The sequence below is a fragment of the Chamaea fasciata genome, unplaced genomic scaffold (assembly GCF_029207755.1).
Source record: "Chamaea fasciata isolate MVZ Bird 193981 ecotype frontalis unplaced genomic scaffold, bChaFas1.0.hap1 SCAF_8, whole genome shotgun sequence".
Taxonomy (NCBI): domain Eukaryota; kingdom Metazoa; phylum Chordata; class Aves; order Passeriformes; family Sylviidae; genus Chamaea; species Chamaea fasciata.
The window spans coordinates 22,173,758-22,192,562 of NW_027094093.1; the positions used below are offsets into that span (position 1 = coordinate 22,173,758).

Consider the following 18,805-nt stretch of genomic DNA (forward strand, 5'->3'; position numbering starts at 1 on the left):
GGTGCTGTTGTTATTCTCCCAGTTCCTGGCGTGACTCTGCCACATTGTCACCAAAGCTTAAAGTGTGTTTGCACAATCTCACTTCAGCATAATGCATAATGAACTTCAAATTAATCCTGCTGGTGTGTAGGGTAATGAATTTCCAGGCAAGTTATTTTCTCTGAATGGGGTTGTAAAACACACCTATATTGCCCATCCAGGAAGTGTGACGTTGTAAAAAAACAAGCTAAATTGCTGTATTTTATCTTCTGCTTACCTCTGCATTTATTGCCTTTAGGGACCCGACGTCCTCCAGGGAGTGTGACAATTCCTGTTTGTATTTACTACTTACAGCTTTTATTAGTTCACAAATGTGGAAAGAAGAAAAACTTGGGGATTTGACTAGCTGTGTGTGGGGCCGCTCAAGAACTGGATCCACCTCAGTTGTATGTTCATTGCTCTGTCTCCTTTTGGTCTGAAGTCATGCACAACCTGCATCTGTAAATCTGCATTTCCTCACATGTGAATAGTAAATACTTTAGTAACCTTCGAGTAGTTGTGTAACTGGTTGGATAGCTGCTGGCCAAACTGCGGATGTTTTCTGTTCCATAATTTGCCCACTTTTCCAGGTGACTTACCCTTTTTCTACCTTTATTACACTTTTACTTCTCTTACATTGTGGGTTCCTTATGTTGCAGAAGTTAGGAAGAGTTTGGCTGTTGAAAGAATTACTGTTTGCTTCTTCACTGGTTCTAATCTAAACAGTCCAGAGAAGGGAGTTCAGGCATCAGCAGTAGTTCTACAAAGCTTGTAAATATCATTCTCTGACAGGTCATTTTTTTCTTCTAATCTGCAACCATTGTGAATCCTATTAAAACTCATGCCTAAATAATTTGATTTCTGAAGTAGATAAATACATACTATGCAGCATAAAGTCATTTTGAAAAGCCTTTTAGATCATGTGAGATTGAATCATTTCCTTTGAAACATTCTCTAAGTATGCATTCATTAGAAGAAGCTGCATATTTGGAATGGAAAACTATCCTGATCAAAAACCTACATTTGCAATTTTGTGATGTTCCGGTTGTCAGAAATAACCAATGTTAGTAGGAAAAAATGTATTTCTATGAACGATGTTATTGAAAATACAAACAGCATTAATTATGGAATGCTAGGAAATAAGTAGCAGTTTGGAAATATGAATATGAAGCATGAGTTACAAGGGGGAAAATTCTTTTGTCACAATTCTTTCCTGTTATGGAAATTTTGAGTAGCTCAGTTTTAACTTGTTAGGAAAACTACTGGTTTTGATCTGAGTTCTGCCCTTATTACACGGTGTATTTTAGCACAACAAACAATATACATAAACAGTGTATATACAAACATAAAATGTATGTTAAACAAAAATGTAAATACAGACGTCATATAAAAATATATATACATAAATGTAATATATACATAAATATATAATATATACATAAATATTTTAGCCTTCTCAGCCTTTTTGTCCTGCATGTCTTACATCACCAGGATTGATCTTATTCAGAAACTTCATCTTGTTTAACTTGCAATTTACTGTTGTGGCAAGAACTGTGGAGAGAGAGGAACTGAATTTTTATGAGAAAATAAGGCATGTTTCATATCACTGTTTTTTTCCAGAAACTAAATATGAATATTTTAAAAAAATCTCTCTCCACAGATCAGTTCTGCCTCACCAAGGCTGGTGTAACAGTTAGGATTCAAATTCCAGCCCATACTTAAGCTAAGGTGGTAACTTGGCCACTTGAGGGATAATATAATAAATGTTTTTTCTTTGTGATACTCTGTAATGAATTCTCTGTAGTTAGCCCAAGTTCTGCTGGACAATTTGATGTGACAGAAAACCTATCTCATCTACTAGATTTTCAATTTTCAGAGAAGCCATAGGAGTTGATAAACCCATCAACTACTGAATTTCAGTAAGATTTGGGTACTTGGTCGTTGTTAGCCTCCTCTGAAAAATCAGTCCCAAGTGCCTTTCACACAGAGACACCACCATTGCAGACTCCTTTCCTCAGAAGAAAATGAATTCTGTCCCAGCAGGGAGAAAGGTGAGGTGAGTCATCAAAGTCTGCATGCAAAATCAACATTCTTAAACCCAACCTGCAACTTCCAGCCACCGGCCCTAAGTTTTATGTGAATATTCTGTCAGATTGTGGCCTTCTTTGGCAGGTGACATTTCCCACGTGTGTGTGTGTGTGTGTGTGTCTACGTATATGTGTATGTATATGTGTGTATGTTTATTTATGTGTGTGTCTGTATGGTGTGTCTGTGTCCATGTACCTGCATGTCTGTGTGGATGTCCATGTGTATGTGTCTGTATTGTCTATGTCCACCTGTGTGTGTCCCTGTGTATGTCTCTGTCCATGTCCCTGTATGTCCCTGGGCGTGTGTCCCTGTCCACGTATGTGTCCATGTCCCCGTATGTGTCCATGTCCCTGTGTGTGTCGTTATCCCTTTGTGTGTCCATGTCCCTGTGTGTGTTCCTGTCCTCGTGTCTGTCCATGTCCCCGTGTGCGTCCATGTCCCTATATGTGTCCCTCATCCTGTGTGTGTCCCTGCCCATGCGTGCCTCTGTCCCCGCGTGTCCCTGTCCCCGTGTGTGTGTGCTGTCCCTGTCCGCGTCCCCGCGCCTGTGTGTCGGCAGTGCCGCCAGGGGGCGGTGCGGCCGGGCCGGGTCGGCGCCGTGCGCGGCGGGCGGGCCACGGCGGGGCCCGGGCACGGCCGGCGTCTGCTTCCCTTTTCCAGCTTTCCTCCGCTCTCCTCAGGGATGGGTTATGTAACCTGACACTGCGGTCTCCGGAGATTTCCTAGTTTTCAGCTGACCTCATTTCAGTGGGCTGAATAAAATAGGTGTAATTGGTGGTTGGAGAACTATTTCAGAATTTCCGCTGGGCCTCTATGTATTTACTTCTCTAAGCTCTCCTATGTAGCCTATAGATGCACATAGTTTTCAGGGAAAAACAGAAATTCTCCTTACATGTGGAAGACATTAAACAGTATCTGTTTCTGCTGTTTGTTTTGCATTCTTGTGCCATCGTTTATCATTTCTAAAAGTAAACATACGTGATTTCTACATAAACAATAAAGCTATGGGATTTTTTTCTAATTTCTCTGTAGAGAGTAGAAATATGATCATGACTGTGTCCTGAGAATGTGGGGATTGCCAAAACACACAGTCGATACTTTTCAGAGAAAAACAGTGCATGTCGAGCGTCTGATGAGTCATAAAACCTCAAGTTAGTGTAAGCAGATGTTGCTTACAGCTCACATAGATGGGAAGTACATAATCACCACCCCGATAGCCTCCCACTGTCCGTTTCTGGTCCAAGAACTTCCCCAAAAGTGTGGTTTCAATTTTACGGAAAGCCTTTGAAATTTGGCAGAGTTTCCAAAAGTATGTAGGAAAAAAAAGTCTGCCAGAGGTTTGGCCTCCAACTGTGAAAACAGACACTGCCTTTTCAAACTCCTCTCCTAGATCTACTGACCAACACCCAGAAGAGAGAATTTGCATTCTTTTAGAATACGACAGGAAAATGAAGGTCTGTATGCTCCTGAATTCAACTTTTGATAGCATTTACATCCTTTGTTTTAAACTGTCAGCTGCTGCACAAGGCCAGGCTCTGATGTGAAAGTACTTGCTTTAAAGGAGAAGGAAAGGGAAGTCTTTTCATATGTACTGCAGGGAGGTTTTTTGCTTGTTGCTTGCAGGGATTACAGCAGTTAGAGAGAAGGAGGATTTCATTATTTACCAGTCATAGAAACAAACCTCAGGCAATATTAAAAATGTAATTATTGTTTGTTTCTGTTCTGCAGACCCGGCTAAAAATCTTATTTGGCGTGGTTATATGCCTTTTGCTTTCCTTATTACTTATGTGTATTATACTGCTTCCATCAAGAGGTAAGGTATTTCTAATCTAATGTAGTGTAAAATGCAGTATCTTTGGTTATTGTGGCTTCTAAAGTTCACAAAAGTTTATCAAATCATGTTTAGCATTGTCCTGTCAGAATTGTTATGGCTTTATCACTTTACAGAAATGTACTGACAGCTGAAATATCCTGAAGGTAGAATTGAAATGCCAGCAGATGTTGAAACAAGGAACTCCTTGAAGTGAAAAGCACCTGAATTAACTTCATTGTGCATGATACATAATGTTCTTAGTCACAGCTGCAAAAATAACTCTCAGATCTTCTCATATTTTCTGTCTTAGGGGTTAGGAGACTTTCCCAAACTGCTAGTAATTTTCTTTAGCTTGATTAATTTACATTTGGTTTTAAATGATTGTGTAATAATTACAGAAGTTCTGTATCCGATTACAAGTTAAGCATTTTTTTTGTAGATGTTATGATGAATTATTTGTAAATATCTTCAAACTTGCATTTGAAAATTAAAGTCAGCATTGTATAAAATAGGGATGGATAGCTTGCTCCAGTATTATTACACCAGCTGTAGGTAAATCAACCCAGTGTGGTCTGCTGAGTCCTCTGGTAAAATTTGAAATTATTTTTGAAATTTTAAACATGAGTGGCACTGACTTGATGGCAATTGTTTTCTGTGACAAGTTAATAAGGGCAATAAAAGTATTTACATGACCCTATCACCACAGCAGATTACTTGAATGCCTCTGAAATAATTAAAATATTAATAAAAGGTTTATCTTCCTGTAACAGTATCTATTTAAAGAATGTTTTTTTCTATTATTATTCTTTTTTTCATGTGTGGGCAGGAGGACTGAGATGGAGAAACAGTTTTGTATTTACAACTAAATGTTATAAAATCAACCATCTACTTAAGTCCTGCAGTTAATATGCAGGTTTTGCGAAAGGTGAGATCTCTTTCGTGTCTGATATTTCTGTGACTAATGTTTATCATCGGCTGTTGAGAGAAGGGTTGAAGGTTTCTAAAGCAATTAGGGATGATTCTGTTATGCAGCATTTCAAGATGAGGATAGATATATATCAATTATATATCTATCTATAGATAGATATAGATATGCATATATATTATGCAGTGCTGGAAGAGATACCACCTCAGAGTGACAGGTTTACTGTCAATAGTGGGGTGCCAGATATTTTGTCCAGCTAGGCATGGTGAAATCTGAGCTTTCACTACGAGGTAAATGCATGGTATCAAGTCAGACTTACTCCCATCAGATCTGCATTTTATGACAGGGAAGGCAGAATATTTTAATGAGATTTAAATTTAAAAAATAGTAGTGAGGGAACAAAGAAGATGGAGACCAAGGATCATTTTGGCAGCCTGAAGTAGCTGATAAAAATGATGGAAGGTACCGTAGGAAAAAGTGAATGTGTTTTTTTCCTCTCTCCAGTTGTCACATGCAGCTCACTGGCCTCTTCAGTACCTCAGCAAATATGGAGAACACTTGTCATCTCTCTTGAAATAGCGACTCCATAACCAGTCATACCAAACATCATATTTAGATCCAGTAGGATGATAAAGAAATTATCTTACTTCACAGGATGCTTTTGGAGGAGCATTTTAGACAATTGAAGAACACACAGTTATGTCCAACACACAGTTATGTTGGATGTGTCAGATTATGGCTTCATATTCTCAGATGGAACTGCAAGTGCTGCAGTTACCTGTTCAGATGCCTTAACCTTTTTGAATTCTAAGTAGTCTACTGATCAGTTGTAAATAGAAGAAATATAAATTAATTTTGCAGTTACAAATTTTGCAAGCTGAAGGCAGACAGGAAATGGCTACAGGGCTGGAATGTTTGTACATTCCGGCTTTACCACTGCTCAGCTGAAAGGATGTGGCAATCTAGAAAGACAACTAATTACATATGAGAAATGTATAGACACAGACCAAATAAATTTCTACTTAAGAAATCTCCAAAGAAAAATGGAAGAAACATTTTGTTCTGGTCTTGTCTGCTAAGTTTCCAGTCATTTCATTTTCTTCAGACTTCTCAAAATGTGATAGGTGGTTTTGATTTACACATGCAAGTGTATAAAAATGTCCAAAATTCTCAAAATTAACTGGAAAATAATTTTTTGAGAGGATATTAAGAGGGAAATACTTGTTGTCCGTGGTCTTCAGCAGGACAAGGATTTTTCTTTTACTCTGTGAAGAGAGCTTACTAGCACTTAATATGTGGCTCAGAACTATACCCCTAGGCAGCACAGAATCTGAAAAACATGAAAGCTAAAACTTAAGGCATCACTTGCAATTATTAGACAATTTCTGTGGGGCGCAGAAGAGCAAGGTGGGCAATCTCAGTGTAGCCAGTGTCATCCATGCCTAAGAAATCACTGACCGTTTTTTGACACATCTTTGAGTTAGGAATGTGTGGTGAGATTTACCAGACAGTGATAACCCAGCTATGATACCGTAACTCCAAATGGTTCAAAAGGGAGCTTTTCACTTGTACACTGGTGTACCTGGTCCTGTTTTTCTGCTGCATAAACAAGAAAGAAAATACCTATCTGCAGATGAGAAGCAATAGCGGAACCACAGGCAGAGTTACAATTAACTGCGTAGGCTTCGAATTAATCTCTTCTGCTATTTTTAATGAATGTCCAAAGTTGTGTCTGTCAGTTGCATCAGCCCACAGAGATGAGAATCAAAATTCTGGTCCAGAAGCAGACAATAATACCATACTAACTAGTTTTCCTTTGGCATGTTCTCTATTTGATGTTTAGCAGTGGATGCTAAATAAAATACTTATAAAAATACATCCATATATATAACTACACACAAAGAAATACCATTTACAGAAACAACAGTGCCTTCTGATTAATATGTATGCTTACTGTAATGTGGCAAGACTAGACACAGTTTATAAGGATGCACATTAGAATATGTTGTGGAATAAGCCATAAGCCAGGAGAGCTTTGAAACATAAAGGGTTGTGTTGGTTTACCCATATCCAGTCATAGAAATTGAATAATCCTAGTAATACAAACAGAATTTTACAGTGATGGAGTGATGTGCATAAAGTTAATCTGAGTTTAATATTACTGCAAGTTTTGCTTTCTGTGTTTTATTAAGTTCTCTCATGACAGGGAACTGAAAGGTAAAGGAGAAGGTATCTGCATAAAGCCAGTGACAATTATTAGATGTTTACAGACTTTTATCACTACAATTATACATGTAATTCCAATACACGCAAATGCATGAGTGAGTTATGATCATTGAATACATAAAGCAGGTTACACTGTGAAGCAAAATAACCAGTTCAATTCACAGAGAAATGCAGAACAATAACCTGTAAATGAGGGGAAATGTACCACAAAGGATTAAAACTGAAGCAGTGGGGTGGTGAAGGGAAGTGAGCAAAGCTGAAGTCTGATAAGCTTTCATTTCTGTGGTTGGCTCTGCTGTTTGCTTCCTTTTCGTCCCTGGGCATTTTTTTCATCCTTATTATTTCATAGAGAAACCAACCACAATGAAATAATTTGCCAAGCCTACCAACACTCATCCAAATTAATGTCTATAGAGTGCTGCAAATACGTAAAGTACTTTTCATGTTAGTGTCTGGTTTGTAAGCAAAGATTTCAGATACTGTTATTGAACAAGTCTAGTTTACAGGGGAAAGAATCAGCAGCAATTGTGGGAAATAACTGGAGATGCTGTTGCTATCTTCTGTTACCTAAAAACAAGGATTCAAAATTGTAAGTATTCAAGTGAGAAATAGTTGTGTTCAAATTTTTTTGCAGTACAGTGGTAGAAGTTCAGATCTTAGTGGCCACATTTTGAAAATCAGTAGTCATAATAAATCATCACAGAGTATTAAGTATGTGAGGGTGAAAGAGCTAACACAGAGAAGGTTTAAATTAGAGCTGTGAAAATTAGACCAGTGGTGAGAAATTTGTGATAGTGCTTGTGTCTTAAAATGAGAGAAGGAACCTGGTAATTTCACCAGATTAAGGTATCAAAAAGGACTGCAAATTTTAAGCTTTCAATACAAACAACCTTGGAAACAGATCTTGATTTCTTTTGTTAATAAGTTTATTGACTTAGAGAATTTTAACTGAGAGATAGTTATAAGTAATCATCATTCAACATGACTAGAACTGGATTCTTTGGAATTATCTTCTGTGCATTTTCTTTTCAGTCTGCCATCTTCTATGTTTTTCATTAGTGTATCGAAGATCTGTAATATGCAGTCATAGTATTAGCAAGAGGAATTAACTTCTTATTGAACTTCTTGGGATAATTTCTGGGCATATTGCTAGCTCAGAGTTTATACGGACAGGTTTTTGCCTCTGGATTGGCATTCAGTTTTATTCCTTGTGACAGCTTTCTTCTGCATTAGTGCAGACAAGGCTTGTGTCAACAGTCAACCTGACATGTGTATTCTACAGTAAGTAATAGTCACTTAGCAGAAGAAAATATGTATTATCATTACAAAGTACCAAAGAAGGCAATATGAAGAAACATTTCCCAGAAAGTCAGTGTGATCTTAACAGAGAGGGCAACTAATGAGCAAGTGATGGAGCATGATATGAAACCTGAGAGCAGTGAGTCATCTTGATTATCTGGCTGTCATCTGAGAGCTCTGAAGGAACAAACAGGGGAAGTGGCAAAGATCTACTAAGCTGCAGTGTGACATTTTTACTACCTCTGAAAACCCTGGCAGAAGTCCCTTTGATTTTAAAGGAGAAAGCATAGCATCCAGAATGCCTAGACCTGAAACCTGCCATTATTGTGCTGTTGAACTTTAAAAATTTGACTTTATCAGAAAAGTTCATGTGTCTTTTGAGGATTAAATATTTTGATTACTCTCACTCTTGTGAATTGCACAGGTTTTACACCAGAACTGCACAGCATAATCCTCTTCTTATCCAGTTGATTTGACCTTGAATTTTCTTTTAAAATCTGCCTTAGCTTAAGTTGTTTAGCTTTGAGGAAAAATATAGCCAGACAAGAGCCAGAAAAGCAGACTCCACTTCTTGCTTTATTTTAATACCATTATCTGACCTGCTTAGAAATCAAATATTTGAGTACCTGTCTTCATTAGGGAATAATTAATGATTTTCTTTTGCAGCATTAAATAAAAAATTCATGTTTGGGTTCACTCATTCATTACTTTTCAGCATTATTTTTACCTGCATTCCTTCATCAATATGTTTCATGCGACCACTAAGAAATTTATCTGGGTGGTGATTATTTTGCAAGCTGTCTTCTAACAATGATTAATGTAAAAAACTGGAAGTAAGGGTTTGTAGGCATATCCTGTTGCTTGACCATTTGCTGAACATGTGAAGATCTTGATTAAAATAATTGCCTCTGTAAGTTCATTATTTTAAAAAAAATAACATCAAACCTTTAGTTTGTCATTTGTGTGGAAAAAGACTTATTTGGACTCACAGGGTCTTCAGGTAAATATGTCTGAGTGAATAAATGCTTGAAATAAATGAGTTTGTCTACTTAATTTTGCATTCCCAAAGACGAGTCTTTCAGAGGCTAAAGGACCTAATCAGAACAGCAACAGAGAACTTTCCTTTCTTCCTGCACCTATGCTTTGCATATCTCCAGGACTGTGGTATCCTCACTGTTCCATGGCACTAAATATAGAAAAAGGAAAACTGGACTAATAAATTTCTTCCCTCTTTTCATTGACAGAAGCTTTTTGTCTTATTCTTAGTTGTCACAGATGATGGTCCCAGAGCTCTTACATTGGAGGATTATTTGAATGGAAACTTCCAATATAAAACATTTTTTCCATATTGGGTGTCAGGTAAATAAAACCTTTTCTCAAACATAGATAAGCCTTTCTAATATGTATTTCCCCACTGGTTTACACAGACTGAGAAATATATTTTCCTTCCAGCTTTACTTTGAATGAATGCTAACTATGAAATTAAACAATGTGTTAGTCAAAACTTATGGTTGAAATTTACTGTTCTGTCAGTCATTCTAGAAAATCCAGGTATTTCATGTTTCAAGAGACATGTCTGAGTCAAGCATAAACCATAATTTTACAGAGGCCTTCAGTGTTTTATTTCTTTTACTGTCATATTCATTGCAGCAAGTGAAAGAAATTTGTCAATGTGTCAGTCATTCCTTAAGCAGTCTCCTTTTCATGCTTTTCACAGCACTTTTTCGCTTACCACTTGTAATGATTGAGGTAGTCTGTCTTACAGGCCCTGTTCTTTGTTTTCAGTAATACTGAGCCCTGCAATGAGGCCAGCTGTTCTAATCTCATTTAAGGAAGTGCTGAAACTGCTGAAATTCCTGAGTTCCAGGATATTGCATAGAAAACAAAGTTGAATTTCCAAGTTCCTTGAGGTGGAGACATGAAGTCAGTTGCTGCTGTTTTAAATGTGTCTGTGTGTGGTTGAAGTGCTGCTCTTGTTATCACTGAATTGCACAGCCCAGGAAGACTAGAGCTAGCCTGGATTACATTCCAGCACGCATACTACTCCCATCTCTGTGCTGCCTCAAGCACTTTTCTCTGCCAGTAGAAGAAGAATAGTGGCCATTCACATGGACTCTCACCAAGCTAGTTTTAGCCCACAATTTTAGAACTGAAGTAAAGCCTTATACAGCATTGCTTGCAGTACTTCAATTTTATGATAACAGTTTGAAGTATGTTGTTATCACTTGTATAATTTAAAAATTAGGTCACTGTTTGTTAGAATTCTGTCTGAATGTCTGAAGAATGTAGACAGCATATCACCTAAACCTAATATTCTTCTTCTCTCTTTATAGCTTTCTCACTTAGACTTATCTTTCCTTTAACAGTCACAAAACTCACACAAAAGTCATGCCATAGATTCCATAGATAGTCATGCCTACAGCATTCCATATGTCTACTTCTCTTCTGAAACAAGGAGTTAAAATTGTATATCTCATCCTAAGGGTGATTTTCAACACAAATACTGTAACACAAATCACACAAGAGGGCTCAGAAGATCCAAGGGTGATCTAATTTCCTAAAAATGAACATCTTCACAATGTTTCAGGCTGCTTTTTAATTTTTAGTCTTGTTTTCTAGCTACACCAAATATGTAATTCCTTCTCTCTGTTTATAGGAGTGAAAATAATAATCTGAAACTAAAATTCTGATCTTCATTTTCTACCAAACTGTAGCCCAGATCTTGAGTACAGGCCAGGTTAAATTCCATTTTCAGTGAAGCCCACTCGCCCTCATTTTGTAGAACTCCTGTAAGGGCAGAGTCACGCAGTGTCAGCTGCATGGTACTGCTGTTATCTGCAGAATTTACAAATGAGAATGTTCTGGTAAAATGATAAGCAAAGATTTTTTTTTCTTTAAAACATTTATATTTTGATACTGACTTTCTAATGGGTCTGTCACTGGCATTCTTGATCAGACGTTGATGAGAATAAAATCTGGCATTTACTTGTAAAGTTAAATAGTTGATCCTCTGTGCAGTGTATAATCTTGATAATGTACTCAAGAACCCTGAAGACAGTTTCTTGATAACTGTACCTCAGCATCACTAGAAGAAAAACTTTTTTTATGTAGATGCCAAAAGATATTTGCTTAAAACCTATTCTTTGAAAGAGGTGTGAGTTCGTTCATAAACGCATTTGTTCTGTAGTATCTTCTGCGAAGGTAACAGACATTTCATCTTGTTTATAAAGATAATGAATATCTTCATCGTTCTCCAGAAGATGACATTATTCTTTACAATGTTGAAATTAATTACGCAACCACCATCATGACTAACAGCACAATGGTACGTACCATTTTAATTATTAAAAAGGCAAAGTGCAGTTGTATTTCAAGTTACAGTTTAAAAGTGAGTGAGATTAGAATCTAATTTACCTGTTAATTTTTCAGAAACAAGTTAATGCTTCAAATTATGTGATGTCATCAGACCAATATTTCATAGCTCTGGAAAGCAATTATTCAAAGGTAATTATTTTAGTATAGCTCTTGATGTAATGTTTACTTTTCTTTAGTATTTTGTTGATTGTGCTTACCATAGGTAAATGCTTCTTGGTACTTTCTTGAGAAGGGGGTAGAGTGTGAAGAGGCAGCTGATTATTTGTAATTAGATTATCTTTTTCAAGGCTAATAATATTCTCTTGCTTCATTTATGCAGTTGTGGAGATACTCTTATACAGCATCATATCACATTTATGATCTCATAAATGGGTAAGGCCTGTCACTCCAAAACTGTAGTAATGTGATTACCAACTTGCTTTGCTTTTGCCTAAATCTGTGAGGTTACATGTTTGCTTGAGGAAAAAAAAGTTCTCTAGGAAAAATCATGCATTCTTTTCATCTGGGTGGATTTCTATTTCATACCATAAAATGTCCACTGCTCAATATTCTCTTTTGTCTCCATCCCCTCCTACTAATTCATTCTTTTTATCATTGATCTAATCTTCAGCTTTTCTAAAACTCTTGTTACCGTCCATCCCGCATTCCTCAAAAGTCTACAGCTTCTCCCATGGCATTTCATCTCTTTCCCAAGATTGCCCAAACCAGTCCCCTTTCCACCCAAATCCAGTGGAGGCCATCTGCCTCTGCAGTCACCTTTTTATGCTGTAAGTAGCAGCATGACCAAATGCTTCTTAGTTCTGAGCAACAGGGGCTGCCCTGAGCTGCACCATTCTTGGGAAGCTGTTGGCTCAAGGTGACAGGAAGAAGTTGCTGCAAGCTAATGTGAGTAGAGAGGTGCTGCATGGTGAAGCATGTGCTGGAGTCTCAGCGAGTGCTGGGTGTGCTGCTGTCGCGCCTGCCTCAGGGTGTGCTGGGTTGACATTTAACCTGCTGAGACTGTAATGCAGACTGCAGCTGCAGCAAATGACTGTAGGTGCTTGTGCAGCATTTGGAAAGAGATACGGCTGCCTCCTTAGGCAGCTGAATAGGTTTTCAAAGGAGCAAGTTTATGTCTTTGCCAGCACTGGTGCATACCATCGTGTTAACTGCATGTCTCTGCCTGCCTTAATTGTGCATTGCTTGAGAAGCAGTGAGCAGTTAGAAAATAACTTTGTGACTCTTTTATTAATGAACAGTATAATGATCCATTTGCACTATGCACAAAAAGCCGTCTCAACTTCTTTCCTTTTTTTAGTGGTTTTGTAACAGAAAATCAGCTTCCACATAAAATTCAGTATATATCCTGGTCACCCGTTGGACACAAATTGGTTAGTAAAGATAATTAAGTGCTAGAATGAATTTGCTTTGTATGGCTAAAAGACATTTATCTGCCTTTGGTTTTTATTTTATTAGGCCATATTTTTGACAGGCCTGTGTTTATTAATCTTAGTTATGAGAAATAATGACAAAGAAAACAGTTTTAACTAGTTCAGATTTTACAGTCTGTGTCTCAATAGAAGAATAATCCATTTTCTCAGTTACATAATATGTTTCAGTTTGCTCACCAGTCTCTATCCAGAACTGACCAACATAATTTTATGTAAGATTAAATGCAGTTTCAAGGCCTGAAAAACAATTGGTTTCTCTTTGATGCTGTTTGACACATGAATTTAAAATGGAGATTTACAGATGTAATATTTAAAATCTGTTCTAAAATTTTTACTGAACACGGAATTTGGCCTGTAATGTATAATTTATTTGCTGAGTTTCTTTCTCTTGCAGAATTTACAAGGGCTATTAGTATATCATTTCCTATTTTGTAATCATTAGGTCGTGCTAGGGCAATGTAGGAGTATTGGCTGCAGAAGATCTTGCTCTAATCCTGTTATTGCCTGTACTCCTAAAAAAACTTTCTTGTCTTTAGGTATATGTATACCAGAATAATATCTATTTGAAGCAAAGTCCCAGAGAGGCACCAATTAAAATTACTAGTGATGGAAAGCAGAATGAAATATTTAATGGGATTCCTGACTGGGTCTATGAAGGTAAATGAATCTTGAAGGGCAACAACAATTGCTTTGTTTAGATTAGTTCCAGTTTTCACAATCCATTTTAAAATATCTGTGATAATAGTCTTTATTTTAAGCCCTGAGGATTACTTCTTTTCCATATTTGATTTGCTGTACAATGTATGAATTTTGTATTCATAACACATAACCAAATCCTGAGTCTTTGTTACTGAAACTATATCAAAACTCAACAAAATTGTCTTCCTTCTGATGCAAAGGCAGAGGCTGGGAATTAAGATTTAAAGTTTTAATTTCAGTGAGAATTTGGCACTTTAGTGCATCCAAAAAAAAAGTTGAAAACATGCACAAAGGAAAATCCCAAGTGAGTTAAGTGGGATCTGTGTTCGTCTTTTGAGATGTTTGATATTATTTATTTAGTGTAACTGTCTTTATGTGTCTAGATTGCTGAGTAGAGTGCTAAAATAGATTGGAAAGAAAGATTACAGTTATAAACTTTTTTTTCCTCAGAGGAGATGCTAGCAACAAAATATGCACTGTGGTGGTCTCCAAGTGGAAGATATTTAGCATATGTACAATTTAATGATTCTGACATACCAGTTATTGAATATTCATATTTTGGTGAGGACCAGTATCCTCGAAAAATAACTATCCCATACCCAAAGGTATGTTTTCTCTTTCTTTTGACTTCCTTTCTGTTGAGAAATGATTTATGATAGTGAGAAAATTAACTGTGCTTAATTCCTTCAGTATTACCATGATTAAAACCATTTTGAGTTAAATGAAAGAAAACAAGCTTGGTCAAAGTTCTGAAAAGCTGTAGGTACATACAAAATGTTAATGTCAGTGAAATAAATGGAATTACTTATTTAGGTAAAAAACCTGTGCGAAAATGCACGCTGTAATATTTTTCAATTCAGTTTATTTATTCTGGTGTGTAAGCTATGCAGTTGTTATTTTTCATTATCGTAAATAAATAACGAGACTAAATTATTTTTTATTTTTAAAAATAAAGGCTGTGGCAGCTTCACTTTATTTGCACACTTCATAGTGCTTTTTGATCTCAAGGGGCTTTGGATTTTAATTGCTTTCAAGTGCCAGATCTAAGGCAGGAAGGTTTTGGGTTGGCATTTTTTTCAGCATGTATTAGAGAGCTCTCCCGACTCTTATCATGTTCATATGACTGCAAGGGATCATGTTAATGTATCTTAAGAATTTGCTCGCTTGTCATCTGGGTCACAATTCTAAAGTAAAACTGGATGGTTTAGACCACACATGGAGAAGAATTAAAAAACTGATAACATATGCAGTGAAGAAGCAACCATGAAATCAGTTTAAGCAACCATTTCCCAGCTGGGATGTCAAACAGCACTTGCAATGATGTAAATAAACTGGGGTTTTACACTGAAGTCAGGGTAATGTGTGCTGCAAAGACCCACACTGCAAACAGAACAATGATTCTCACCAAGCACATTTTCCGTAGAAAAAGGCACTAAACTCAAATGTTTAAAAGGTTTTGGTTATATAAGAAATGATACAAAATTAAGTATGTACTACTGCTGCAGGGTCACTCTGAGATCTTGTAAGACCATTTTCTCTGTTATACTCAACTGAATTCATATTTTGTAACCTGTCTACTTTCCTGCAAAAAGTGCTTTGATTTTCCTCAATCTGTATTATTCAGAGCCTGGTTTTAATAACCTAAAACATTTTCTTTGAAGGCTGGAGCTAAAAATCCTACTGTTAAAGTGTTTATTGTAGACACTATCAACTCTGAAGCATTTGGGCCTAAGGAGGTGCCAGTTCCTGCAATCATAGCATCCAGGTAGTGTGCCCTCAAATATGTCTTTTCTTGTTTAAAAAAAAAAAAAAAAAAAAAAAAAAAAAAAAAAAAAAGGTTTTGTCTATTTGTTTTAAACACTTGACCCTCTGAATTGTACTTTTTCTAACAGTGTACTGCCATATTAAACTCCTAGAAGGATCAGAAGCTAACTAGAAATATTGTATTTTTATTTTAGCTGTCCATATGATACATTGGTACAAAGGATAAGAAAGTACCCTAAAACAATGGAAGCTTTGCTGTTGTTTTTCAGAGAGCAATGTGGGGCATGGGGATGCAATCTGTAGCAATACTTCTATACTTCTCTTGTTTAATAATGGTAATTTCTTCCTCTGTTTCTTTTATATTTTAGTGATCACTATTTTACTTGGCTTACTTGGGTAACAGATACTCGAATCTGTGTGCAGTGGCTGAAGAGAATACAGAATTTTTCAGTCTTAGCTATTTGTGACTTCAAAGAGCATTTAAATACTTGGGACTGTCCAGAGGTAATGAAGTTGGAAATATAAATCCAAAATTACTGAAATTAGCATTTTTAATCCCTGCCATAGTTACATTTTACAGTGTTTTTTCAAAATAATCTTTTATTAGTAGTGATACCTTTTTCAGAATTTTAATTGCTAATTATTAATGGAAATAAAATCACATTTTTTCTTTGTGAAACTTAAATAACAACCGAACAACAACAACCAATACCAGAGAAATATTATTGAGATGCTTTCAGAAATGTTGTTTATTTCCTTCGTGTGTCAGCATCTTCAAAAGTGGAACCATATAGGATCTGTAATTTTTTTAAAGAAAACCTTATTATGCCATGAAATTCCATACTAAATCTGACTGCATCATGTCCTGTTAGATTAATGTTAGATTATTTGAAAGAACGTACACATTAATAGTAAGGTAGGTTTTCTGGAAGAAGAAATTCTTCTGTTGTATCAAATCATACAGTTCTAGACACTAGGCAAGTTTTCAGAAACACACTCAGATCTGAAAAGAAAACTTCAGGCTAATTGCAACAGTAACTAGTTATGGTTTCAATTTGTCATTCTATGATTCAGTAAGTTGGGAAAGAAGACCGTGGTCTGCTGAACTGAACAGAGCTTTGTAAAGCCTGAAAAGTATACACACAGATAAATTCATATAGATCCTGAACGAAAGACAACCCTGAATTTCAGTAACTCTAGCACAGAGATCTCATTTTTTTTCTTTTAGTATTGGTGCTTTTGGCTTGTATTGTTCTTAGGGTTCATGTTACAGAAACCCTGTTAAAACTAACATTAGATGAAACCTTGAACTAATGGGAAATAAAAAGCAAGAATATTTATAAAAGCATTCTGTATAACTGATAAATTATAAATTTAGAGGTTGTTTGACACAGCCTTTTCAAACTGAAAATAATTTTTACTCCTCTTTAACTTGAAAATTGTTGCTAATTTAAAGGGAATTTAAAGTCTTGTTATTTCAAAAGCATTGTCATTGAAGTAGTATTCCACAGAGAAATAGTGTCATTTATTGGAAAAAAAAATGTTTAATGCAGCATTTGCTATATTTCTTAAGTAATTGTTCCACTTTATAGGTATATTAACACTGAATCTCTACCTTGCCTCCAAGGAAGCTGTATTTTAATACTTGTATATTTTAATGGATAGAAAAAAAACATATAAGGTTTCTAGTATTCTACCACAATCCACTGGCGTACTTTAACACAAGCTTAACTTTTAGCACATAACCAGTTTTATTTACTTCAATAGATCTGTTTATGTGTTTAAAATTAAGCATGTGCTTAATTGCTTTGCTGGAACCAGACCAGACCAGACCAATTAACATCTTTCAGGACTGTGTTCATGATCCTTGTTTAATTGCATTTCTCCATGAAACCTTATTTATGGAGTCACTACTGACGTTTCTATAATTCTATATTTATACAGTGATACAATGCTTTTATCACATTAAAGTTTGCACAAATGGCCAATCACAGGAGTGTGAACAGATGGGACTGCTGCATTAGCTCTATTTGCCATTAGAAAGTATATCTCTGAACATTTCCTTTGGCAAAAATAGTTCTCTTGTTGAATTCAGATTGCATCAAGTCTCTAATGTACAATAAACGTGCTATGTTTTATGTATTTGAAAATAATAACAAAATATAATCTACAAGATGTTCCTAAAGTATTGATTCATCAGAAATGTTCACATGTTCAACTCTTGCTCATGTGACTAGACCACAAAAACCAATATGAGCAGTGGAAGTATTCATATGAGTAAAAAAAGGTTCACGTGTCATGTGAAATTGGGACTACTCAAATGAGAGAAGTTAGATATATCCCTAATGTCATCAAGATCTGAGTCTTAATTAAGTCTTAATTCTTAAAAAAAAGAATGGAAAATAATGTTAAGATGCAGATATAAAACAATGTATCCCGTTTTTATTTTCTGAAAAAGAAATAAAATCCATATTTTCAGTTAGTAGCTCAGTGAAGCCCTTGCAAAGTACTAAACAGACTTTTAAGGGACAAGGACCTGCAAATTTTCCTCAAGTCACTTTGTAGGGATTAAATTAGAAGGGAGAACATGTGATTTTAAATAGTAATGAGATTATGTTGAGGATAAGAAATACAAGCCATATTCCTTAGAAAGCAGATTTGTTAAATTTAGTTGACTGTGAAGAAATACTGTATTGAATGAACAGTATAAAGAAAAACGTGCAAGATAAAAAAAGAAATACATTGATTGAATGCAGAATTTTAAAACATATCTCTAGAAACTTTACAAGCAAGATGTAAGTGCAAATGTAAAAGCTTCTTCAGCTGCATCGTCCGTACTCAGTATAAGTCTGTTTCTAAATCAGCTTTAAGAACAAGGAGTTAAGATCTTCTAAATTTATATTCATAGTCTCAGGATGCCTAGTAGTCACATCATCCTGTGCTCTAAATCAACATCACAGCTCTGAAATCAAAGGAAATATAAACCAGCTGAAAATCGACACCAAATTTTTAGTATTTATATTCCTGATATTATTTTACTTTGAATCTTTTGCCAGAAAATTTATGAGATTAAGTAGTTGTTCATTCTTGTTTTCAGTGAAAAGGTTGCCTAATTGCTTTAATTTTTATTTAGGTTTGATGACAGCTGTTAAAAACAATAACTTAATT

At 35.9% G+C, this 18,805-nt stretch overlaps 1 protein-coding gene across 1 annotated transcript in view; it reads left to right on the forward strand.

Annotated features, from left to right (window-relative positions):
* Nucleotides 1–3,416: 3,416 nt before the first annotated feature.
* The window catches only part of FAP (fibroblast activation protein alpha), a 39,328-nt gene continuing 23,939 nt past the window's right edge, over nucleotides 3,417–18,805 (forward strand). The window contains exons 1-11 of the mRNA XM_066190049.1: nucleotides 3,417–3,560; nucleotides 3,835–3,919; nucleotides 9,636–9,728; nucleotides 11,600–11,694; nucleotides 11,799–11,873; nucleotides 12,064–12,116; nucleotides 13,042–13,114; nucleotides 13,711–13,831; nucleotides 14,324–14,478; nucleotides 15,535–15,638; nucleotides 16,006–16,141. Of these exons, the coding sequence (XP_066046146.1) occupies nucleotides 3,555–3,560; nucleotides 3,835–3,919; nucleotides 9,636–9,728; nucleotides 11,600–11,694; nucleotides 11,799–11,873; nucleotides 12,064–12,116; nucleotides 13,042–13,114; nucleotides 13,711–13,831; nucleotides 14,324–14,478; nucleotides 15,535–15,638; nucleotides 16,006–16,141 (996 nt within the window). The 5' untranslated portion in view covers nucleotides 3,417–3,554. The remainder of the gene's footprint in view (nucleotides 3,561–3,834; nucleotides 3,920–9,635; nucleotides 9,729–11,599; nucleotides 11,695–11,798; nucleotides 11,874–12,063; nucleotides 12,117–13,041; nucleotides 13,115–13,710; nucleotides 13,832–14,323; nucleotides 14,479–15,534; nucleotides 15,639–16,005; nucleotides 16,142–18,805) is intronic.